At 44.4% G+C, this 18,828-nt stretch overlaps 2 protein-coding genes across 9 annotated transcripts in view; one reads left to right on the top strand and one right to left on the bottom strand.

Moving 5' to 3' along the window:
- The window catches only part of IL6R (interleukin 6 receptor), a 50,284-nt gene extending 44,994 nt beyond the window's left edge, over positions 1-5,290 (top strand). For 2 of the 7 annotated variants that reach the window (XM_089914591.1, XM_089914598.1), the window contains 2 exons: positions 170-231; positions 1,401-1,505. In XM_089914591.1, coding sequence (XP_089770717.1) covers positions 170-184 — 15 coding nt within the window. In that variant the 3' untranslated portion in view covers positions 185-231; positions 1,401-1,505. Of the gene's footprint in view, positions 1-169; positions 232-1,400 lie in introns of all 7 variants that reach the window. The other 5 variants (XR_016393766.1, XR_016393770.1, XM_089914579.1 and 2 more) reach the window with 3 other exon arrangements.
- Positions 5,291-5,446: 156 nt separating this feature from the next.
- SHE (Src homology 2 domain containing E) overlaps positions 5,447-18,828 on the bottom strand; it is a 29,395-nt gene continuing 16,013 nt past the window's right edge. The window contains exon 6 of one of the 2 annotated variants that reach the window (XM_089914572.1): positions 5,447-5,587. In XM_089914572.1, the coding sequence (XP_089770698.1) occupies positions 5,572-5,587 (16 nt within the window). In that variant the 3' untranslated portion in view covers positions 5,447-5,571. Of the gene's footprint in view, positions 5,588-9,430; positions 17,585-18,828 lie in introns of those variants that run through there. The other variant, XM_022559474.3, reaches the window with a different exon arrangement.

The raw sequence follows: 18,828 nt of genomic DNA, 5'->3' as shown, positions 1-18,828 counted from the left end.
AGATTGTTTATTCCATTTGGATAACAGGCTAAGAGCCAATGGCAGATTTGGAGCCAACTATCAATTATTTATCATAACAAGGACAGGAGTAGCCTGTCGATATAAAAAGAAACCTAAGGAAAATCCCCAAACCTTGTTTTTGACATTGGTTTCCCCTCTTCCCTCCCAGCCCCTCCTGGAGTAGCTGACATTTGGTAGAACTGAGGGAGACCACCTTGCTCCCACTTTGAGGTCAGTGGGCAATAAGTTAATAGGCGACAAAGTGGGAAGCAGGAGGGGGAGAAGAGCTGCCCCACCCGACAGAAGGGCCCCTTCAGGGAGGAGACCTGACTGTACCTTTGAAGATTGCTATCACCATCTCATCTTTCTCTGGGCTGTCAAGTGACTTTTCTCAGTTACTGAGCCCTGGCTTTGGGCCCAGAATGGAGCAGGGTGAACGAAGCTATGATCAGAGAGATGTCTATCTCCTTCCTGTTTAACATTGACTTTCCTGTCAGATGAGTCACTTGTGCCCAAGTGGTGCCCACGGCCGAGTCTGTGAGAACGTGCCAGCATGGTGTGAGGGGACCCAGAGGTGTAAGGAGAATTGGGGACGCCGGGAATATTGGAAGCAAGAGGAGCAGGAGGACTGCTGAGGGAGCAGTACAGCCTTTTCCCTGCCATTAAAGGCAGCTGCCAATTCTCTACCTCTAGCCAGTGTTAATTTGACTGAGGGGCCCCTCTGGGTAGCCTCTGGAGCAGGACAAACTAAATTCTCGGTGCTATAAAGGGGCACTCAAAGCCACACTCTCAAAGCCTCAGTTTCCCCATTGGTAAACTGGACCCACAACACATACCTATTCCCTTGGGGTATTTTATTTATTTATTTATTTTGGCTGCGTTGGTCTTCGTTGCTGTGCGCGGGCTTTCTCTAGTTGCAGCGAGCAGGGACTACTCTTTGATGAGGTGCGCAGGCTTGTCACTGTGGTGGCTTCTCTTGTTGTGGAGCACGGGCTCTAGGCATGTGGACGTCAGTATTTGTGGCACGTGGGCTCAGTAGTTGTGGCTTGCGGGCTGTAGAGTGCAGGCTCAGTAGTTGTGGCACACAGGCTTAGTTGCTCCACGGTATGTGGGATCTACCTGGACCAGGGCTTGAACCCGTGTCCCCTGCATTGGCAGGTGGATTCTTAACCACTGCACCACCAGGGAAGCCCTCTTGGGATATTTTTGATGACTCTTCAGAGGATTGTGTAACTCCTGGTAACAATAAACAGCCAATGAATAAATAGTTATCACTTCTTGGAGCTGAAACCCAGGAGTGCCAGGCCACCAGGGCTGCCAGCTGTTGGTGTTTTTCTTGCGGGTTTATCACAGAGGGAACTCAACATTTGCGTGGTTTGTCTTTGTGTGTCTGTGTGAAGGTTCAAGAAGACGGGGAAGCTGCAGGCTCTGAAAGAAGGCAAGACGAGCGTGCACCCACCGTATTCTTTGGGACAGCTGGTCCCTGAGAGGCCCAAGCCCACCCCAGTGCTTGTGCCCCTCATCTCCCCGCCGGTGTCCCCCAGCAGCCTTGGGTCTGACAACACCTCGAGGACTAGCCGACCAGATGCCAGTGGCCCTCAGAGACCTTATGACGTCAGCAACAGAGACTACTTCTTCCCCAGATAGCTGGCTGGCCGGGTGGCACCTGGCAGCCTGCGGTGTCAGGCCCCCTGGACTGTGTGGATGCTGAAGCACAAACTGGCTTAGCGAAAGACGCTCCTCGCTGCCATGCCAGCTCATCTCGGGTGCTCGGGGCCTCTGGCTTCGCCTCTACAGAAGGGCCTCGCAGAAAGTTCTGTGCTGGGTGAAAAAACGGTTTGCTGCGTCTGTTCAGAAGGAAGAGGTGGTTGAGTTTTTGAACCACTCTTCCCCCAGTGCCCTGCTTACAGGGCTTAGAGTGAACTCAGGCCCCCGTGAAGAGAGGGGTGTCAAGACTCTACCGGACACGCAGGTGGGCAGAGCCGGGTGGCTGCACAGACCTCAGACTCCCCCCTGGGCTTGGTGTGGACAAGTTGCTGGCCGCCCGCGCACCCCGACCCACCTCCAGGAGCTGCACCCTCAGGCGGGTGGGATGAATGTCCAGCCAAAGACTCCCTGAGTCGCTTATCTCTTGGCCCACCGCACAGTTTCATCTTCTAAGCTTCTTGAAGCCCAAGTGCCTTCTCACTTCAGTTTTTCTAGGCCTGAGATTGGCTTTTCTTAAACCACCGTGGCTGGGGGAAAAGTCTCACCTGCTTTTCTTCACTGAACAGCTGAGAGGGGGGTGATTGTATCTCAGGGCCTGATGGTTTGAAATGGGATTATAATCAGTTCCTCGTTAGCATTTTCCTAAATGTGAATGATAGTCCTAGGCGCTTGCTGAATCCAGAGGCAGCGGCACCGGCTCCATGTCCCTTTTTGGATCCCAGGACTTCAGGAAAGAAGCCCTGGGGAAGGAGGGGAGTGGTGGGGACAGGGTCTGTCTCCATGCTTGTCTGTCATAGCATTGCGGAGGGGGACAGCGGCCTCTGCAAACCACCATTCTCCATTCTCCCCCTCCCCTGGCCCTCCAAAATAAGAACTGGCATTAGGGAGGGCTTCTGCCAGTGGTGAAATCAAAGCTGCCTTATTCCAGCTTTGTTTATTTTAGTTTCAGCTGAGCCTGACTAACCAGGGAAGGTAATATTTATGCAAAAAGACAAAAGAACCCGGCAAGAATGGATTTTAATTTGGTCTTTAAAAAACTGCTGACTATTTTATCTTCAGAGGGTGGAAGATCCAGTATTAGCTGAGTGTCAGTATAGAAATAATGGGGGAAAAGCACAATAGCTTTGTTTAGCACAAAACTGAGTCAAGTGGAAAAGGAGGAGAAAAGGAGATTTTGCCCTATTAGAGAAGAGACTCTGGTTTCATTCTAAATTTTGTTTTTGCCTTAAAAAGTGAAAAAAAAAAGTCTGCCTCTTCTCTAATTTAGCGGAAAAGCAGCTTGTTACTACTCCCCCAGGCGGCTGAGAAGGAAACGGTGTCCAGCTCCGTGTCACAGTGCTGGGAAGCAAGCCTCCCACGATTACCCAGCAGGTCAGCTGAAAATCCCCACCCCTGAAAGCCATGAGCCCTTGGGTATCAGAGGAGGATCATTAAAAAAAAACAACAACCCTAAACTTGTTGCCTTCCTCTCTTTAGTTAGTTCCTTGAATGTGATTCAGTTCAGCTGGTATTGAAGCACCGAGTAAATGTCTAGCCGTGACACTGCAGTAACCACTTCAGTTTACTTTTCTGTCTGGGCTTTGAAAATTCAGTGATGTTAGTGGTTACCCAAACAAGCACCCTCAAGTATTCTGGGATGTCCCAGAATGAAGCTGTGATTAAAATCAGTCGTGTAACCACCACTAAAAATTTACCAGACCACAAAACTTTTCTAGTAGTCTCCCCTTTTAGAAAAATAACCACCAGCACCAGATAGGTGGGGAAAGGATGGAAATGACCGTGTTTTATTTACCGTTTGCCAGGTTCAAACTGTTAGGATGTTGGACTACGCAGTGATTTTCATTGCTGGCTTTGGCTGTAAATTTCAGACCCTGTTGCTGCTTCTGGCAACTGATCTTAACTTGACAAAAGTGAGGCAGGTGGTTTTGTTTTGTTTTGTTTTTCTCTAAATTTTCCTTGACTGAGAACAGCAAAAATGCTGTTAAAGGGAAATATAAAAAATGAGAATCTGCACGAGATAGGGTGATTCTGTGCCCACGGTTCTTTAACTCTGACAAAGTTTTACCCACGTGTAATATTACCAGAGCCAGGCAGAGCGGTGCTAGTGGAAGATGTGAAATCCAGATAGCTCATGATTGCTGAGAGCTAGGCAGCTTTGATCTCCAAATTGTTATTGCTTTCATTATTATTGGAACGGAACTGTGTTTTTTTTTAATTGAAGAGGGTTTTTTTCCCTTTTTTTTTTATAAGCTAGTATAGATGAAGGAAAAATATTTGTCTTCTCTGGGTCGTAGGCCTTGCTCAGTGTACACAGGTATACACCCTAAGCTTTCTCTGTCCTTGAATCTGTGGTCAGTGAATGTGTGTTTCAATCCACAGGTCATCCTTACCTGTGTTTCTGCAGCACACGTGCTGCCTTTTATCCTCAACAGTGATGCTACTCACCGAATATCTGTAGCCATCTGCTACACGGCCAGATGTGAAATGTTATTAGCACAGCGACAATTTTTGTTAAAGATGGGCAACTTATCCTGCTGGGTGGGAAAAGTTGAAAATATGCTAGATCAAGGTCTCAATTAAAGTGGTCATTAATTTTTGTAGCATTAATGAAAAAAAAAAGGTCAAGGAGGTATAGCATTGAATGTGTCAACAAAGCCCTTGGTGACTCTGAGAGCTCTTTGCCCTGAGGGAGCCTGGCCCTTGCAGTTTGTTGGCTAGGCTCTTGGCTCACCCCGAGTGTCCGCTATTTCCCAGCTGCCCCCAAGGGAAGGAAACACCGTTACGAGGGGTGGAATCTGATGCTGGAATGGATTGGGAGCCCAGCCGGTGGTGGACAGAGCTGAGCAGGGCAGGCTGGGAGTGGTCATGGTTTGTGGGTTTCGTGCAGAATGTTCAGGAATGTCTTGGCTGGCTGCTTTAGTGCTGAGCTGTATCGCTTCATCAAAGGCACTTAAGATTGACCCAGTCGGGGAGGAGTTGGTGAGAAATTTATCTTAATTTGGAGAAGCAGGGGCAACTGGTGGTCCTTGGGAGCAGGAGCCTGGATCCCAGCCTTCCATGCAGCAGTTGGCAGTGAGGCTGTTGCTGAAAGGGAGCCCAGCTGGCTCAGCTTCTGTGCCAGACACTCCTGAGCATCCCCGAAAGGTCCTTCCAGCATCGTGTCCTTGGTGTAGCCTGGCCCCAGCGCCAGTGAGTTTCTATGGCAACCTTAATGATTATTAAGGAACATTGTCAGTTGTATGAACATATGCTCAAATGCAGATCTACTTCAGAAGGAAAGGATTGGAACAGCATGTAGCAAGGCTGTTAATTAATAGAGAAACCGTATTTGGATGGAGATCACACATCCGTTAAATAGAATACCTCAACTTTACATTGTTTTTTTCTGGAGAGAAATAATAGTTTTAAGTTTTTGTTTTTATTTTTTTACTTAATTATCTGAAAGCAAATACCAAAGGCTGATGACGTCTGTATATGGGGCAAAGGGTCAGTATGATGTTTTTCAATGTCTTCTCTTTTTACCAGCTACGTTGCTTTTAAAGTGAAAATTGTAAATGTTTGAAATAAATAAGCTCTAAAACTATGCTTGAGAGGTCATTTATGCTTTGGCACCTGGGTCATTTCAAGGAAAGACTTGAATGATTATGGGGGAAAGGGGTAAGGAAAGATGGGTTTAAAATGAAGGAGGACCATTTTGGGGTGAGCTTCTCCTTAATGCAGGATTAAGTTACCTCTGGGAAAAAAATCAGGTACGTTTAAGAAATAAGTAGCAATCTCTCAAAGACTTTAATGATGAAAGTATTTCCCCAAATGAGCCCTGGGGTTTCTGGAAGGGGCGTGGTTGCTTCTGCCACGTTTACATCACTATCGGGCGATGAACCTGTGGGGAAGGAAAAGGAAGGGCCATTATTCATCAGAAGGCTGTTTACTGGACAGGCGCGTTAACGGAATCACAAAGGCAACCTTGTACTTCTTGATCATCAGATAGGCTGCATCTGTCCCCTATTGAAAAGGGTCCTCAATAGGAAAAACTTGGGACACAGCCATCCCATATCTTCCAAACAGAGGAAAGTCATCGTGTGGATGCTCTGTGGATAAGAGTTGCTGTGTAAACAGTTCAGGGCTGGGGAGGAGGAAACTGCATGGAAACCTGGAAATTGTGTAACTCAGACCAAAAGCTGAAGTGTGAGGCCCTGCTGTGTGACCCCACCCCACCCCCGGCCGCCTGGGCAATCAGAGGAAAGCCTCACGACCACACCTACAGGGCCCATCGACTCCTTGAGGATGCCACTGTCTCATTTAAGGTTGGTCCCTGTCTTGCAGAAAGTGACACAGGAAACAGATGTCCCTATGGTGGCTTGGCTGTGTGGGCCCCACGGAGGGTGCAGGAGTGGGGGTAAGGGGCAGGAAATGGGAGAGGGTGCCTCCCTCTTCTCCACGGTGTCACTGTTAGGATGACATGCTTACGATGCTCTTTCCAGAAGAATTTGGGGGAGCAGATGGTGAATCTTGTAGAGGATGGCAAGGAACACTCAGTTCCTGGAACAGCCACTAAGGAAAGGGTTTTCCTTATTTATTAATGCATAAGGAGACCAAACCTTTCTCCATGTCTGTGAGAAGCACAGGCCAGCGGCAGGGAACTGTGTGCCTTCCTGCAGTTGAAGGGCCTTAAACTGGTCCATGCAGTGTTCAAGGGCTGGGCTGGGGGCACAGCAGCCCATCCGGCAGAGTGGTGACCAGGTGGGCTGCCTGAGTGGCCTGTCGCTTTAAACAATCCTGAGCATGAGAGCGAGCCCTGCACTATGCTTCAAATACTGCCAACGCCTCCTTTCTCTGTGAAAGTTCTGTCTTCTTGCTGACGTGTGTTACTTAAAAACAACAGAACAACCTCAGCCACGTCTTATTTCATACCAGCAGTTTTCCGTGACCATCCAAAACATGAATACAATGAAGTTTTTCAGTAAAATCTGGAAACACTCATACTATGGGAGTATGCAATATTCAGTTAGGATATTTCTTCTAAGGTAACTTCAAGTTGCTTAGTAAAGCTGCCCAATGTCCACAAAGAAAATAGCCTACTATTTTCTTTCTTTAAAATTTATTTTATTGAAGTATAGTTGATTTACAACGTTGTGTTAATTTCTACTGTAGAGCAAAGTGATTTAGTTATACATATATACATTCTTTCTCATATTATTTTCCATTATGGGTTATCACAGGGCATTGAATACAGCTCCCTGTGCTATACAGTAGGACCTTGTTGTTTACCCATTCTATATAGTTTGCATCTGGGAATTCCCTGGCGGTCCAGCGGTTAGGACTTGGTGCTTTCACTGCTGTGGGCCCAGGTGCGATCCCTGGTTGGGGAACTAAGATCCGACAAGCCATGCTGCACGGCCAAAAAAAAAAAAAAAATTTGCATCTTCTTATCCCAAACTCCCAATCCTTCCCTCCCCCACCCCTACCCCCTTGGCAACCACAAGTCCATTGTAATATTTCATTATGATGTTTTAAAGAATGAAATTTACTGGGAGGACAGTTGAATTCTATTTTGGTTTTTAAATGCCTGTGCTGCACAATGAGGGTTTTGCAATGATGAATGGTGTAAGTGGGACATTCTGGAGTCTGTGCCCAACCATAGACGAAGAGAGGAGGGAAAGGTAGAGGAGGCCAGAGTGGGCACACCCGCTTGTGTGGGCAGCATGTTTGCCCTGCAGAGCGCAGGTATACACGGGTGTACACTGGAGTCACCACAACCGAGCAGGGATTCCAGATCAGTCTGATGTGGACTGAGATGCTTCTGAGGAAGGTGGTGGTAATGGACCCTGAGGGTGACTGTGGACCGTGATTGTTTCTATGATGAGGTGGGTGTTCTGGGGCCTCGGACTTCAGGCCTTGGCGAACTTCAGTGGATCATGTCCATGGATGGGTCCAGGGATTAGAGGCAGCCCAGGCTCCACCCCCAGGCCCTCTGAATCACAAAAGTGGGTGTCTGTTTACATGAGTGTAAGGTCCTCAGTTTCTCCTGCTGTGCAGCCAGCTCTGACGGTCTCTGTGCTGGAGACCACAGGGCAGGAGGTGAGATTCTATAGCAACATGTTACTGTGGGTACTAATTGGGTAACAAAATCTGTGGACAGCAAAGAGCTACACCCCCGGCCCTACTGGTTACCTAGAAGGCCACCATCCCCTTTTGGTCAAGGTGGTCTATTAAAATTAGCTAATAGGGCTTCCCTGGTGATGCAGTGGTTGAGAATCTGCCTGCTAATGCAGGGGACACGGGTTTGAGCCCTGGTCTGGGAGGATCCCGGTACTAATTGGGTAACAAAATCTGCGGACAGCAAAGAGCTACTCCACCGGCCCCACTGGTTACCTAGAAGGCCACCATCCCCTTTTGGTCAAGGTGGTCTATTAAAATTAGCTAATAGGGCTTCCCTGGTGGCGCAGTGGTTGAGAATCTGCCTGCTAATGCAGGGGACACGGGTTCGAGCCCTGGTCTGGGAGGATCCCACATGCCGCAGAGCAACTAGGCCCGTGAGCCACAACTACTGAGCCTGCGCGTCTGGAGCCTGTGCTCCGCAACAAGAGAGGCTGTGATGAAGAGTGGCCCCCGCTTGCCACAACTAGAGATAGCCCTCGCACAGAAACGAAGACCCAACACAGCAAAAATAAATTAATTAATTAATAAACTCCTACCCCCAACATCTTAAAAAAAAAAATTAGCTCATGATAACGACAACCGTTTATGGACCCTCCACCATGTGCTTGACAAACAGGATATTCTTTCTCATAATGGCACTGCAAGGAAAGTGTTTTCACCTGTTTACAAGTGAGGTCACAGAGGCTCATATTGGTGAAGATAGTGATCTAAGACACCTGAGTTAAGAGGCTGACCTAGACCCCAAACCTATGTCTGCCTGACTCCAAGGCCAGTGCTCTTTGTGTGGCCCCTCAGCCCCTGGTGACAATGAAGATGGGCCTATCTTTCCAACCCCTTTTCCAGGCCAGGTGCCCTCACCCTGTGCTGGGTGGGGCCTGGTCCACTCACGCCTGCGGGGAGATGGACCTGGATTCCTCATTTGGTTTATCACACCTGTCAGTGTGGAAGCTGAGACCCTGGGAGTCTGAGCCACACGCTGGTGGCCTCAGCGTGTCCCTGAGGCCACCAGGCCCTGGCGCTGCTCACATAATAGGCAGCCACAGAGAAGATGGGCCACAAAGGGGAGGGGCAGCAAGCAGCTCCTTACACTTAATCGTCCTTGATCAGAAACCAAACCAAACCACTTCCCCTTCTCTGTATCAGCCCTTTATCTATTCCTCTGAACTCTGTGTTCTGTTGCTTCCTTGGTGTAAACTTTAATGAACTTCCTTGAAATCCCCTAACTGTGCTTTTTTTATGGCGTGGGAATCTTTTTCTGTCCACTGCCTCTGAAAGGGGTGAATGATCACCACACTAAGAGGTGGTTCTCTCTGGGCCATGAGATCCATTCAACCACCACGCCGGCTGCAGGGATATAAGAGGAATCAATTCCTCCCCCAAGTGTCACTGAGCCACACAATTAAGGTGCAAACGCTCTCTCTGGGAGCAAGTGACTAATCTGGTCTAGGGAGTCGGGGAAGGAAGGGATAGGGAGAGTGAAGACGGAGGAGGAGGGCTCCGGGTGGAGGGGGCGGCCCAGGGAGGCTGCTGGTGCAGGGCCTGGGGCTGGGGGGGAGGCCTGCCTTGGACATGCTCTGTGGTGAGCAATCTTTTGATATCCTAAGAGCATTAGGGAGCTGCTTGAAGACCAGATTTGCACCTTCTTTTTTCTTTTATGCATATTAAAATTTTTTTCATGAGCCTGTATGTTTTTACAACTTGAGTAAGCTTTTCACTAACTAACTATAATCCCTCTGTTTTGGGATAGTTCAGCCAGGTTGTACTGCTTATGAAAAATTATTTATTAAAAAGTGCAAGACGGGACTTCCCTGGCGGCAAGGAATCTGGTTAAGAATTCACCTGCCGGGGCTTCCCTGGTAGCTCAGTGGTTAAGAATCCACCTGCCAATGCAGGGGACACGGGTTTGAGCCCTGGTCCAGGAAGATCCCACATGCTGCAGAGCAACTAAGCCCGTGCACCACAACTACTGAGCCCACATGCCACAACTACTGAGCCTGCGCTCTAGAGCCCACGAGCCACAACTACTGAGCCCACGTGCCACAACTACTGAGCCTGCGCTCTAGAGCCCACGAGACGCAACTACTGAGCCCACGTGCCGCAACTACTGAAGCCTGCGTGCCTAGAGCTCGTGCTCCGCAACGAGAGAAGCCACCGCAATGAGAAGGCTGCCCACCGCAGCGAAGAGTAGCCCCGGCTCACCGCAACTAGAAAAAACCCGCACGCAGCAACAAAGATGCAATGTAGCCAAAAATAAATAAAAAAAAATTTAAAAAACGCTTTAAAAAGTACTATATTGCTAAAAAGTGCTAACCAGTGTCTGAGCCTTCAGTGAGTTGTACATAATCTTTGCTGGTGGAGGGTCTTGGCTCATTGTTGATGGTGCTGACTGATCAGGTGGTGGCTACTGAAGGTCGGGATGGTGGTGGCAATTTCTCAAAATAGGACAACAATGAAGTTTGCTGCATGCATTGACTCTTCCTATCATGAATGATATCTCTGTAGCCTGCAATGCTGTTTGATAGCATTTTACCCACAATAGACCTTCTTTCAAAACTGGAGTCAATCCTCTCAAACCCTGCTGTTGGTTTATCAACTAAGTTTATGTAATAGTCCAAATCCTCTGTTGTCATTTCAACAACTGTCACAGTTTCTTCACCAGGAGTAGAAGAAACATCTACCTCTCTGCTCATCCATAAGAAGCATCTCCTCATCCATTAAAGTTTTTTCATGAGATTATAGCAATTCAGTCATATATTCAGGCTCCACTTCCAATTCTAGTTCTCTTGCTATTTCCACCACACCTGCAGTTACTTCCTCCACTGAAGTCTTGAGCCCTTCCAAGTCATCTGTGAGGGTTCCAATCAACTTCTCCCAAACACCTGTTAATGTTGATATTTTGATCTCTTCCCATGAACCACAAATGTTCTTAATGGCAACCAGAATGGCAAATCCTTGCCAGAAGGTTTTCAATTTCCTTTGCCCAGATCCATCAGAGGAATCACTATCTACAACAGCTAGAGCCTTATGAAATGTATTTCTTAAAGACTAAGACTTGAAAGTGGAAATTACTCCTTGATCCATGGGCTGCAGAGTGGATGTTATGCTAGCAGGCATGAAAACAACATTAATCTCGTTGTACATCTCCATCAGAGCTCTTGGGTGACCAGGTTCATCGTCAATGAGCAGTAATATTTTGAAAGGAATCTTTTCTCCTGAGCAGTAGGTCTCAACAGTGGGCTTTGTCAACAGATGTGCTGTCGTCCAGGCTTTGTTGGGCCATTGATAGAGCACAGGCACAGTTGATTTAGCATAATTCTTAAGGGCCCTAGGGTTTTTGGAATGGTAAATGAGCATCAGCTTCAAGTCACCATGTGCATTAGCCCCTAACAAGAGTCAGCCTGTCCTTTGAAGCTCTGAAGCCAGGCATTGACTTCTCCTCTCTAGCTATGGAAGTCCTAGATGGCATCTTCTTCCAATGGAAGGCTGTTTTGTCTACACTGAAAATCTGTTTAGTGTAGCCACCTTCATTAATGATCTTTGCTGGATCTTCTGGATAACTTGCTATAGCTTCTACTTGAGCACTTGCTGCTTCACCTTGTACTTTGATGTTACAGAGATGGCTTCTTTCCTTAAACCTCATGAACCAACCTCTGCTAGCTTCAAACTTTTATTTTGCAGCTTCTTCACATCTCTCAGCCTTCAAAGAACTGAAGAGAGTTAGGGCCTTGCTCTGGATTAGACTTTGGCTTATGGGAATGTTGTGGCTGGTTTGACCTTCTATCCAGACCACTCAAACTTTCTCCATGTCAGCAATAAGGCTGTTCTGCTTTCTTATCATTCTTGTGTTCACTGGAGTAGCACTTTTAATTTCCTTCCAGACCTTTTCCTTTTCATTCACAGCTTGGCTAACTGGTGCAAGAGGTCTAGCTTTCGGCCTGTCTCGGCTTAAGGCGTTGCCTTCCTCACTAAGCTTAATCATTTCTAGCTTTTGACTTAAAGTGAGAGACTCTTCCTTTCACTTGAACACTTAGAGGTCATTGTAGGGTTACCAATAGGCCTAATTTCAATATTGCTGTGTCTCAGGGAATTGGGATGCCCGAGCAGGGGATGGGGGAAATGGCTAGTCAGTGGAGCAGTTAGTACACACACAACATTTATTGATTAAGCCCATCATCTAATATGGGCATGGTTCATGGTGCCCCAAAACAATTACAAGAGTAACATCAAACATTACTGATCACAGATCACCATCACAAATATAATAATAAACAAGTTTGAAATACTATGAGAATTACCAAAATGTGACACAGAGACAGGAGGCGAGAGGATGTTGTTGGAAAAATGACACCAACAGACTTGCTCGATGCAAGGTTGCCATAAACCTTCAACTTGTAAAAATCGCAGTATCTGTGAAGTGCATTAAAGTGCAATAATACGAGGTATGCCTGTCTAGGTACACCAATTAAGAGCCACTCCAGAATTAGACCTGGGCTGCAATCTGGGCTACTACTTACTATGTGACTGACCCAGTGTCTTTATCTGAAAAATGAGGCTACCTGGTTCACTGAGTTGTGGAGGATTAAAGCAAGATAATGTAGCATGAAAAGCATTTGTTTAGGAGCACACCTGGAGCGTAGCCAAGAGTCTATTCTCATTACTTACATCTTGGCCTTTCACAGGGTCAAAATCCAATACTCAGCAAACCCTGGGCTCTTGTAAATGTGTTCAACCTGAATTCTGAAAGTAATTACTCAATTGCTCTGGTGATGTTGGGGAGGTGAATATTTCTCAATGCAAACTTCCTTTTCGGTTAACACAGATGGGAAAAAACAATAAGCACTTGTACCACTGGGTGGCAGTTTATATAAATGTTCAATGGAAATTAAGACTTTGATAGTGAAAGACTCAACACTATAGCCTTCTTCTAGAAACTCAAATGAATCTATTTGTGCGTTTCTAAACAGTTGCTTCCAGTGGTGGTTCTCAGCCCTGGCTGGGTATCAAAATCACCTGGTAGAAGTTTAAAAAACTTAGATTCATCACAGATTGCAGCATCACATGCTATGGATGGGCTGGGGGCATCTGTATAAATAACAAACAAGGGTAAAAACAAAAGCAAAGCCACAACTCTGACGCCTAGTCAGGGACAAGGACAAATGTAACAACCGCCTACTCTGGAAGAAGACGGCTGAGGAAAGGAAGAGGAGAGCTTCAGTGTGGTCCTGTTTTATTTGGGAAGGAAAACATAATAGGAGGGCTCTAAAGGTGAACTCAGAAAAAAAATTAAGGTCACGTCTGCTGGTTATGTTCAATTGTGGTTTGTTTACACATTTCATCAACGGTGATTGCAAATGAAACTTTTGACCCTCTCTGCTATAGCAGAAAAGTGTTTTTTATGAAGGGAGGTGATTCTCAAAACTAATTGACTCAAGCAGAAACACTGGTTTTCCTGGAATAATGTTTATTTAAAGTTACATTTCAGAGTAAACCAATCTTCAGGAGGGCATGCAGCTTATATTGGCTACTGCAATACATCCAGAAATTTTTATAAAATCTTTCTGATATAAATTACTAAAGCACTACCGATAGGCACCAGTATTACATACAATCTTCAGATATTTTCAAAAGTTAAAACTATGTATTAGTTGATACTTAAAATGTTAAGTCCCCCTGACAAAATAACTGAATGGGTAAGAACTTGACAAAATGAGATGCCTGTCTCAATGATCTGTTGCCAGCATATTCATTAAAATTTCAGATTCTAAACGACATGATCCAGCCATAGTCCAGAGGCCTCGTGACGATGGTTGTATTAGGTTGCAAATCACCCTTTCCGCAGGAAAGGGCAGATTTCAAGATGGCAACTGCTGTGTCATCATTTTCTTGCTAAGGACTGTATCAAAAATCCTTCAGAAAACCCTGCCCTAAATGCGCTTTGTTTTCCCACTGCAGTTTTCTTTCTCTCCATTAGATGGCAGTAACACACCACCGTTTTCTTTCTATAGGGTCAGAAATTAAGGAGAATAAATTAAGGTTCACCGCAGGCCAAGTTTCTCTAAGTCCAAGTTAATGGGGGTACAAAAATTGGAGACAACAATATAGAAGAGTGATTCTAAAGAGATCATAAGGCCAAAATAGTGCTGGTTACAGAAAATAAGAAAGAGACAACGAATGAATGAGACGTGTGAGAAAGGTATCAAATAAATTCTGCTAAATATTAAAAGGATGAGGAGAGAAGGGAAATGAAATATACCCCAGACTGAAGGAAAAATGAGCCATTAACCTTTGACTAAAAAAGGACATTTTAAGAGAATAGAAATGCTACTCTCATTTAAAAAGCAACTTGAAGAATGTCTCAAATGCTCAGTTGTTCTTCTGAATTAAGTATTAAGATTTATTCACTAACAGTGGCCGTTAACAGACTAATGACATAGTCAAATGACCCAATTAATAAATTAGGATTATTTTCCTACCTATCTCAAAATCTTCTGGCTGTCCCTATGCATTATCTGCCCACCTCCCCGTCCTCTGGCAGAGGCCAATAAATGAGTAACAATTCCGCCAAGCATGGAGACTTTGAACAGATAAGAATAAAGGCTCTTTTTATATATGATTCTTAAGAAAATACTTTGGATAACTAAAAAGGACACTTCCATCCTCAGAACAGAATAGGCATATCAACATTTACCTTTCTGTACATATATTACCATTTCTCCATTATTTTATTCCTACTTATTTAAATACACCAACTCCAGTGGTTGAAATCCATCCTGATAGAAACAGCTATGGTAGCAAAATAAATAGAAATGTCCCTTTACCCTCTGTTCTTATAGGCCTGAAATGAGCCAATGAAATAAACTCATAACCTGGAACAGAGCATTTTTTTAAAAGGAGGTGTGATAAAGGGGAAGGAACAGTTGTAGGAAGCTCCATGGATGCTAAAATTCAAGGCAAATGAGTACAAATTTGCTAGAAGACATTATTCTCTCCAGAAAGAATCAGAAAATATTCTGGGAGACTGAATGAATTCAAAAGAATTACGACTACAGGAAAATACTTGTATCAAGACAAAATGACAAAAAGCACAAGCATTCAGAGCTCAGAGAGGAGACACGTCAAGAGGGCTTCAGATCAGCTGGCTCTGGAGGCTTAACAAGGAAGCCATTAGGGAAACCCTGCTGGGCCTAATTGTTTTTAGAACATATGGTACTTTGTGCCACCACCCAGCTGTGAATTCCCTGGCTTTTGTCAGCTTGTGTCACAACCTTAAGAAAATAGTAGCTTACCCCCCTTCTACGAATTTACTATATTTCTTCTTCTTATAACCTCCTGTACAATTGCGAAGGAACTGGACCATATATAAACTCCACATCTCCACTTTTAATTATATAAAGAAAACAGCATGACTGTCACAGAAAAACAATATAGAGAAAGCACAATACTGAGCCTATGATAGAAGCTCAATAAATACTTAATGTATCGGGTCTGCTTTCAAAATGTTATTTCATTATTACATTCATCACAGTTGCTGGGTATGGGCCAAAAATCATTTAGTGCACAAAGAAAAAGTTTACAAAGCTTTCAGCATTTATTAAAATTAGGGTGACTGCTGTATTTCCTTTGTAGAATACGTTTAAGTAAAAAATAAGGTTTCATTTCTAGAATGTTGAACTGAAAATAAGTTTAACAGAATGAATTATTTGTATATGGAAGATAATAAATATCTGTTTAATGGAATTGGAACTACAAATGCTAAAAATTAAAAAAAAAAATCTCGTACTAAAGATATAGTACGTAAACCAATACATTAAAAAATTCTATCAGTACTTAAAAAACAGAACATTCTTGATTAATAAAATCTTTGACATCCAGTGAGGAAAAGTTCCTTTCAAAGTTTTAAAAACAAAGATCACACGATTCTTTGGCTACAATCTTAACTGAATAAAGAAGCGAATATTTACTAATCTCTAAATCATAATAGTAAAATGATAACTAATAACTAGAAGGATATGTTTTCCTAAAAATTAACCGAATCAACATTTCTTTTGTGTATTTAACATTAGTTACAAAAGTTAATTTTTCATTGATGACAGTCAGCACATTTGCATCTGGACCAGTTTCAAGAACCAAATTACAAACCCCAGAATACAGAAACATCTGCTCAGTTGTAATTATAGAGCCACTCACTGTAGCCTTCTCACAGTATGCCATTCCCACAGTTTTTTTTTTTCACAGTAAGTACATTGGCGATACAAGTTCACAATAAATCATAATGGTACTATGAATATTATTTTAATATCTTTAAGCAGTAGTAGATAGAGAAAATGCCAGTCTTTTAAAATATTTTTATACGGTGCCAACCGGTCTGCTTTGTACAGCATGAGAGAAACTTTGCAGGTTTTAGAGACCCAGTTCACACAGTCATATCCTAGAGTTTATGTGTATATATATATATATATATATATATATATATATATATGCTGCATGACTTGTGGGATCTTAGTTCCCCAACCAGGGATTGAACCCCGGGCCCTGGGCAGTGAGATGTGGAGTTCTAACCACTGGACCGCCAGGGAACTCCCTATATATATATATTTTTAAGTTACTCTAAAATACAAAGCAAATCCAATTTTAGGGATAAAAATTAAAAATGGCTCCAATAACTAAAATGAGCAAAGGTGAAACAAAATATATCAGAAGTTCTGTATAATTATTCAATAAGAAAACAGCTGTTGAGCTTTGTAAATTTTCAGATTTGTTAAAAATCAGAAATGAAATCTTCGTTGTGTATTTTATTCTGTAATTCAGAATAATGGTAATGCTGCCAATGCTTAATTATATTGGTGATTCTTAAATCAGAGGCATCTTCCTTCTTATTCATGCTTATATTACTGATTTGCTGAAAAAGTCCACAGAAATTGAGAAAACACAAACTTTCTTAATAATCCTTTTGCCAGACCCTACAGTTGTGAATTTTTATGGACTCCGGAGCTGAACTAGGACCCTCAAGAGAGAAATATAGCTTTCTCCAAAGTGCCCACTATTTACTTATTTTCCACTGTTCGTGCTTTTCCCCCAAGAAGGGGTCCTATATTACATGCTCTTTGGGTCCACATGATCATTTTTTGTTGTCTTATGTAAAAGCCAAGTGCATTTTTGTTGGTTTGTTTGGAGACCAGGTATTCCACGGAACAACTAGCACATTTTTGGAGAATCCTAATATTTCTGGACTCCTGACTTACCTTTCCTGAGGGTCACGCCCCAAATAGAGCACCCTACTCCAGGACTGGAGGCAACTGGTAAATTATGGTTTCTCATTGTAGAACTACTTAGCAAGGAGAAAAGGGACAGGTCAGTAACCAAGTGTCATGGAATGGATTCAAGGCCGAAGACTTTTTGACTCCTAAATGAAGCGTCCCGCTTCCTCCAAAATATTATGGTGCAGTCCAGCCTTGTCCCCTGAGATACTGGTTGGGTGCTGATGCCCTCCTAGGTGTGAGAGGCCCCGCTGGGGCTTTTGGTGGCTGAACCTTAGTGCAGCTTGCTGTGCACAGGGTAGAGCAAGGTCATATGTTCTGCCCCCTTGAAAGGCAGCTTCTCATTGGAATAATAGTGTACCACTTCCGGGATGCTGTCAAAGACAGCACTCGTCTGATTCAGGGTATACTTGTTGTCTTTGGTCTGGGCCACTATGATGTGGACACATCCTTGACTAGTCCTGGAACAAAACCAAAATTGAGGAGAAGACATGAATGAGTGAGCAGAGGGATCCCTCCCCACTGAAAACAATCTCAGCCAGATTCACAGGCGAACAGGTTCCCATCCACTCCTGGAATTGTGATATTCAAACAGAAATGCATTCAGCACTCCAGTGAAGCTCTCAGAAGCTTCACAGCCCTCAGCTAAACGTGTAGCATCCCTTGGGTTGTTTATCCTTAATACACACAAGTCATCAGGCCCTGGACCGAAAAGAAAAAAAAATGTCCAGTCCCTCCTGGCCCCCAAATTGCCAAACTAGTGCTTAAACCCAAGTATGAGACCACGATGGTGAGGTTTAAAATCACCCTCTTTGTCATGGCTAAAAGGACATGTGTAAGGTTTCCTCCCCAAAGAACACATTAAGAATAATAATAATAATAAAACTGTTTCCTTCCTCCCCCCACGGCCAACCCAATCTGGAAAGACTGTTCCTGGTTGTGTATAATGACAGCTGGCACCGAAGGCTCAAAGATCTAATCCACGAGCACCAGTCTCAGGAACACAGCAAAGCTATTCCTGGTATTGTGTATCTGGTGGCCTATCCCGTTTTCTGAGCCATGCTGCTCCCCCCGACAACCTCTTATCCCCTCCAGTCTGATTGTTTCAGCTGCAGGGGCTCAGCTTCCTCAGGAAGGAAATGCTGTTAGGGCTCCTGACAATGATCCTCCAATATAGCACCACTGAACTCGCAAGAGCAAGGAGAATTTCCATGACACCAGCTCCACCAGGCCTACCAGGCCAAAATGAATGTTCTGTGTACAACTGGGCAGGGGAGTCATTGCAGGCAGTGTTTCCTTTTTCATCAAAAGAAACTAGTACCAAAATTGCAGCTGGCATTTTGACAATCAAGGGATCGGATTTATTAAAGTCCCAAACACTAGGGAATAAAAGAACCACTGAACTATCCTGTTAGAAATTATTTTTTTTATCAAGAATTATTTCTCTGCTGAGAGGACCTACTTTAGATCACGTAATGTAAGGCAGAAAGTGATCAATGTACAACAGTAATAAAATGGGACTCTCTTTATCATAAGAGGTATTGGGACATTTACCCAATACCAATTCGGTATTCTTTTTTCGTTTTTGGCCATGCCATGCGGCTTGCAGGAACTTAGTTCCCCAACCAGGGATTGAACCTGGGGCCACACGTCAGTGAAACTGCTGAGCCCTAACCACTGGACCGCCAGGGAATTCCCCCAATTT

This window comes from Delphinapterus leucas, chromosome 1 (genome assembly GCF_059928025.1).
Source record: "Delphinapterus leucas isolate spDelLeu-1000000601 "Yukka" chromosome 1, BTC_Dleu_Yukka2, whole genome shotgun sequence".
Classification (NCBI taxonomy): domain Eukaryota; kingdom Metazoa; phylum Chordata; class Mammalia; order Artiodactyla; family Monodontidae; genus Delphinapterus; species Delphinapterus leucas.
The sequence above is the reverse complement of the archived record's forward strand: the minus strand, read 5'-3'. Positions and strand labels throughout refer to the sequence as shown.